This window comes from Carex rostrata, chromosome 7 (genome assembly GCF_964058835.1).
Source record: "Carex rostrata chromosome 7, lpCarRost1.2, whole genome shotgun sequence".
NCBI lineage: Eukaryota > Viridiplantae > Streptophyta > Magnoliopsida > Poales > Cyperaceae > Carex > Carex rostrata.
In genome coordinates this window covers 10,700,632-10,707,508 of record NC_135924.1, presented here as the reverse complement: position 1 = coordinate 10,707,508, position 6,877 = coordinate 10,700,632, and the positions used below count along the sequence as shown (strand labels likewise).

At 35.9% G+C, this 6,877-nt stretch overlaps 1 protein-coding gene across 1 annotated transcript; it reads right to left on the bottom strand.

Annotated features, from left to right (window-relative positions):
• Positions 1–1,865: 1,865 nt before the first annotated feature.
• Positions 1,866–6,589, bottom strand: LOC144556502 (protein FREE1-like). The gene is made up of 10 exons (XM_078304876.1): positions 5,590–6,589; positions 4,770–4,856; positions 4,463–4,594; positions 3,720–3,860; positions 3,352–3,417; positions 3,153–3,260; positions 2,806–2,895; positions 2,664–2,697; positions 2,262–2,329; positions 1,866–2,161 (listed from the first exon to the last, which is right to left on the bottom strand). Exons 1-10 carry the CDS (start codon positions 6,379–6,381, stop codon positions 2,084–2,086), a joined length of 1,596 nt encoding a protein of 531 aa, XP_078161002.1. The 5' UTR covers positions 6,382–6,589; the 3' UTR covers positions 1,866–2,083.
• Positions 6,590–6,877: the final 288 nt, after the last annotated feature.

The window sequence follows — 6,877 nt, the reverse complement described above, 5'->3', positions numbered from 1 at the left end:
AGTCACTTCTAAGTAAATACAGAAAATATTGTCATCCTTCTAATACATTTAATTTCTAAAAAGTTGTATTTATTTTTGAAAAAAAAAAACAAAAACTTTAAGTTATTTAATGATTTTTATTCAAAAAGAATTCTCAAAATAAATACAACTTTTTAGAAATTAAATGTACTAGAAAATCACAATATTTGTATTACCTAGAAGTGACTTTTAAACTACAATCAATGACTCAAATTCAAAGCATTTTTTTTTCAATAACACAAAGAAATATATTAATTTTTCTTACCGTCCTAAAAAATCTGGCCTGAAAAATATTGATCCAGATTATTTGTCGCAGTCTTTCTAATAAATCAAATTATATTGTATTCCATATATTTTCATAGAAATATATTAAACATTTCTAATATTTCAATAAAAAAATTATAAAATTTTATGTTTTGTAAAAAAAAAAAAAAACCGGTGAGGTTTTAACCGGTGATAGGATTGATTCAATCGGGGGGTTTTTAACCGGAAAGGAGATCTCAAACCAGTGAAATTTTGATCGATTTGGACAACTTTTGAAATTCTGAGCAAAAGTGGGTAGAATTTTAATTTTTGTTTTTTTGGATATTAATAAAAATTTCGGCAGCTAACCTACCAACTCATATTTCTGCATGGCCCAAGATAGTTGAACAACACCACCATCTTTAGATAGAAACAATGAACAATAGAACCAGGCCCCAGACGATTCCGGGAGAGTATTTTCCGTGGAGCTGTGCGGAGCTTTTAATCTGGTCCGTTAGTTTTGATTGGACGGACCAGATTAGAGGGGACCCAAACTTTGAGATCTGATCTGATTCGTCCGATTAAAATAAACGGACCAGATTAAAAGCTCCGTACAACTCCGCAGAGGATAGTGTTCCGACGATTCCACAAGCTCGACAACTCAATTTGTGAACAACCACATTGCGTTAAAGATCGAGATATTGTGTCTGGATCCTGATTGCGTGATTCGTACCATAAAACTGATCTGAAACAATCTGTTGTTGAGAATGTCCAGCCATTATTTCTATGTTTGGATGACATCAGAATAGAGACTATTCTAAAATAGTAGCTATTCGGAATAGCAAATATATCTAAACAATATTTTTGTTATTCAGAATAGCTACTATTCTCTATTTCTTGTAAATGTTAAAATAGCTACTATTCATAAATGTGAAAAGAGTAAAAAATATTTTTTCTAATTTCTGTTAACACAATCCCGAAATAACAAATTTGACTTCACTTTCGCTATCTCCACGTCATGACAATTCGCTTGAGATCCCACTTACCTATCTTTTCTCTTAATTAGCACATTGTTAACACAATGCTTTATCAGTGCAGCTATTCACTATTCCACATGTATAATCTAAACAACATTTTTACTAATCTGAATAGCACCATTTTCACACTAACATAAAAATCATTATTTTTTCTCTATTCTCATTTACTATTCTCAAATTTCACTATTCTAGTTCTCATCCAATCCTACCCTATAGGTACAAAATATAGATTATTCAACTTAGATGGCCATTTACGTTGCCAATGTGGTCAACTTTATACGTACAAAATATAGATTGATTGACAAAAAGGCAATGTGTAAATATTATTGTATATTTAGCTTAGTATTGGCTCTTCTTCAACTGAGTCTCAATTCTCAAGGTTGTACAAATGCATTTCACGAGCTCCATTTGGCCCATCCAAATAAAAGCTACATTTATACGTACAAAATATAGATTGATTGACAAAAAGGCAATGTGTAAATATTATTGTATATTTAGCTTAGTATTGGCTCTTCTTCAACTGAGTCTCAATTCTCAAGGTTGTACAAATGCATTTCACGAGCTTCATTTGGCCCATCCAAATAAAAGCTACATTAGATATAGTATGTTACAATGAGACTCATCTCAAGCCAAATCCAATAATAATCACAGGAAACAAACTAAAAACCTCCTCTTCTCAAGTTGAAATATCATATACAAAGAGCAACTTGGTGTGAACAACTCAGAAAACAAAAGCCTAACAAATTTGATCAACCTTGAAAGATTAACTGAACAATAGATTCAAATCAGCGCGCACTAACAAGGAATGGGTGTTGGCAGACACCACATTCTATAGTTTCAGATCCAGAAGTAGGAACTTGCACCTGTAAAGTAAATGCATTAAAAAAATTTAGGTCTTGTATACAAAAAATAATTCATGGTAAAACCTGAATATAGGAATACAAGTTAATAATAAGAGAAGACCTGAAGATGCACGGTGCAAACAGGGCAAGCAACCTCCCGCATCCGCCTCCCTGATTCAGACTTTGAAGCTAACAAAAAAATGGTATACATTTCTCAGATGATTTTTTTTTTATATTCGAACATGAACAATTTGTATCCCCAACAAAACCACTCTAGTATCACCAATGACTAACAAAACATTGTTGTGTATTTCTTGATTCGAAATTCACTCACTCCATCACACAAACACAGAGCTACGATGATTTCTGTGGTATTTTTGTGCTTTAGCTGCCATAACTACTATACTTTGTGTATTGCATAACTACTATACTTTGTGTATTGCAGGGGTATGAATTTTGTTTGAGGTTTTGCAGGGTTATACATGAAAATATGCATTGAATAAAATAAAACTGAATTTAGTACCTGAAGAAGATTTGCGGTTCTTGTCCATCTCCTCCTGTTCAAGCAAAAGGTTCATACAATTTATTAAGTGATGCTGCCGTACCTTATATTCAATTTATATATAAAAAAAGTTTGAAGTTTAAAACAAGGAAACAAACTACACCTGAAGCTTTCTAGCCAGATCCTCATGGCTTTGCACGATTGGTCTGTTAGCAGCTTCTTTCGAATTGCTCAGCCTTTGGGAAACCTCAGCCTATCAAAAGAAACAAATTCAGAAAGACAAATAAACAATAAGAACATATAACATTCTAATATATATTACACATCCAGAAGACAAACAAAAATATTTTACCTAAGACATAACAAAATATGTCTCTGTAGATACAGATTAATTAAAACAAACAATATTCAACTTTGCTTCAATAAAAACATATTCGGATCAATACTGCTGATTATCTTCAGCAGTATACAAGTTAAAAGTTAAAACTGATGTGAGTGAGGAAAATGTACCATGCATCGGTCACAGACTCGAACAGGCTGAGTATCTTCAGCAGTGAGTGCTGTTCTACCCTGTGTGCACTTGTCGCAGAATATGTCTCCACAGTTTCTACAATGGTGCTGTAGATATAAGAATTAAAAGTTAGAAAAAGCAATCAAGTTAAAAAAATGCACAGAATGACCTAGCAGGTGGCAACAAAAGATAACCTACCCGGCGAACAAAAGCTCCAAAATCAGCTCCACATGCTGTGCACTTGCTGACTGCCTCATCAGGCACCTGAGGAGTTCCAAATGATATTAGATCAGGCAACATATGATTCACAAAAAAAAAAATGCAAACCCACCCTGCAAAATCATTCTGAATAAACATGAATTTCAACAATTTTTTTAACCCCAGTGAAATTAGCCCTACAATATGGATGTATTACTTTGCCAACACTTGGCAATAAGTATTGATGGTAACTGGTAAGATACAATTGGCAAGACCTCAGTTGGGGTCTGGATTAACTTAGCCTAAACACAGTTACAGATTAATTCTACAAACAACACAAATTAATAAATTTCCATAATTAAGCTTACCCAGTGGTCCTTTTCCTCATTTGGAGGCTTCATAAAGTTCATCCAGAAAACTTTTCTCTTCTCAGCTGACTGCTCTGGCACATTACCAGCATCAGAAGCTGGTCTGCCTCTGCTAAGATGACTTCCCCCCATTTCCTTGAACTACAAGTTTTTTTATTTAAAAAATGAGCTCTCTGTAAAACCTCAACGTGAGTAATAGAGAAAACTGGCTAATGTCTCATTTAAGAATTTACAAACCATAAAAAACAGTATTCTGTCAAAACCCAAAATCCTGTAGTATTGCAATAGAACCTGATGTTTTACATATTGGCAACTACAAATCAAGTTTATTTGAGCTGTTTGCAGATAACACACTGGTGGTTGAACTATAATCTTGACTAAAACCAAACAAGGAAAATCTTAGGTTGAATTCTGAGTTCATATGAACTAGTTCAGGCAATTTCAAGTGACATCATTTTTTGTAGATATGGGAATTTTAGTCATTTTTTTACTAATGAAAAGGTCAGGATAGTCCAGTCAATTTTACAAAACATGAGCAACGCAGCCTTTTTCAGACTTGAGAAAACTTGAATATTACAGTTGGATGTCATAGGCAAACAACACGTGGTATATATTGCAAACATGATAATTTTGACTATAGTCTCCATGTGTAATATAATAACCAGTGCAATTTGCTGAAGAAAAAACAAAGAAAATACTTTTCTCTACTGCAATGAAAATAACGAAGTAGAACAGCTACAAACCTGCACAGTTGCAGCTGTGACAGTGTCGAGTATGGTGCTAGTAGTGTAGCTGCTTGATTTGAGCCTAATTCGCCTTGGTTCTACGTCAACAGTGCTCTTTGACCAAAAAGCAAATACGGACGAATCTAGCACCTGGTTGAAAGTATAACACAGTTATCAAATACAAACTTAAATAGTTGTCAAATTATTCCCATTTGATGTTGTTTGGTGACCTTTCAATTGTGGAATTGGGTTAGAAAAAGATCGAATAGTTGCCTAACGTGATTAAAATTGAATGGAATAGAGTTGCAAAATAGTGGCAACTTACTTCCCATCTGGTCAGGCTCTCAAGCGGGTATATTCTGAGTAACCTGCTTGTACTTGGATCAAGCATCTTAATTCCATCCAAACCAACCTATACAAAGATTTTAAAAGAGGAAAAAACTTTAAAATTATGCAAAGAGTCCAGCTAAAATGCTAAATTTGCCAGCAGATAAGTATTCAACACTTCAAAAACACCAAAATTTCATAATGTTGTTAGTGCTGTTCCGGTAAAGAATGAAAATAACATGGGTATTTTGCAAAGATGCCCCTATGTTTTTCAGCATATACAGAAAGCATGCTGCTGTTGTACAAATTCAACAAAAGGAAAAGTTCACCAGTTAGTGATGACAATCTATATTCCACACAGGATGAACCAAGGAAAGATAATTATTAACATATTCAATTGAAGCAACAATTGATGCAGCAACCATAATTCCTAATTTTATAAGGTACCATCTATATTTGTTGATCAAACCATTTTTTTTTATTATGCAAACTTTGTCATTGCACTTCTCTTAGCCACTTGCTGCTGAATAAGGGGTTGTCATAACTAAAAGTAGGTTAGCTTCTAAAGGGCTACCATTTTCAGTTTTCTCCAACAATAGTTGCCTTAATCATGTCAATGCAGGGGCCATTTCTACAAATATAAGTATTCACTAATAGCTTTGAGGCAAATTCCTCACAAAACATGTCAGGACCTTCTTGAAACTTAAACAAGAGCTTAATGCTGCCTCTATCATGCAATTAACAACTAATAGTTTATATCAGCACACCATACATCCAATACATATGTAAATAACTGATCGCTGCTCTTTCAGTCTAACCTGACAGAGCACATCCATGTTGCTCCCAGCCCCTTCTGGGAGAAGCTTGACCCTGAATTTCTGAACCCCACTCTTGACATCAGGTTCTGTATCCATTTTTGGCACAGCCTTGACGATTTTGCCCCTATCATTCCCATTGGAAGGCGTGCTAATCGACCTCCCATAATCATCAAACAGCACACTGGAACTCGAATTTGACCGAGCAGAGCTATTTCCCATAATTCCCCTTGCCCCATAAGGCTCGTTATTCCCACCACTGTAAGCATACACACCTTCATTGCGTGGCTCTTCAGATGGCTTCTTGCTGTACATACTCGGCTCAACGGATGACATGCTTCTGCCGTATTGGTTAGTCATACCGGTTTCATATGGGACATCAAGTGAGGGGTAAGGGGAAGGATTGGGAGGTGAGAAATTCGGGTAGTATGAGGCAGGTGCAGGAGATGGCGAAGGAGATGAATCAGGCGGGTATTGGGTCGGGTTATGAGGGGGGTAAGAAGGGTATTGGGAAGATTGTGGTTGGAATTGAGATTGGTATTGAGATTGTGGGGGTTGCCCGTAGGAATAAGAGGGTCCAGTCGGAATTTCGGGAGGATAAGGGGTGTACGGAGGAGCCGACGCATAGCTCGACTGGATCGGGTTAGAGGAGTTGAAATCCATTGGATTAGGGTTAGTGTTGGGAGTCGGGGTTGGGTTTGGTATTGGCGCTGGATTAGGATAGGAAGAGGTGGTGGTGCTGTACGGATTGGGGTAGTAAGGCGAGGTGTAGTCGCTGCCTTGCTGGTACTGCATCTCTAATGGAGAGAGAACTGGGGTTGGATCTGAGAAGAGAGGAGGTGGGAATTGGAGAGGAAGGAGAGAGGGGTTTGGATTGGAGTTGACAAGTAAACTGGATGGTGTATTGATAGAGAAAGGAAGGTTCTCAAACTCTTCAGGAGGAAGGAGGCTATCAGATTAAAATTTGGCGTATTTGGCTGGCGCCGACGGTCCAAAAATGATTAATATTTTCATACTGACAAATAAATTGTAAGGGGAGTTAGCACAATTGGCTAGAAAAATGTCTTAGAGTTGTTATATTTAAAGATCGAGAATTTGATTTCTTCTCACGAATCTTGATAGCTACTACCAAGTTTTCCAAAAAAAGACAAATGAATTATTCAGTTCGGTTTGACAAGATCAAAAAGTTGGTGATGCAGCAATAATTCGAAATTATTTAGATCAGATATCTCACTCCTGTTCGAGAGCAAAAATAAATAAAAACAAAAAATGTCCTGAGAAAAAATCAAAA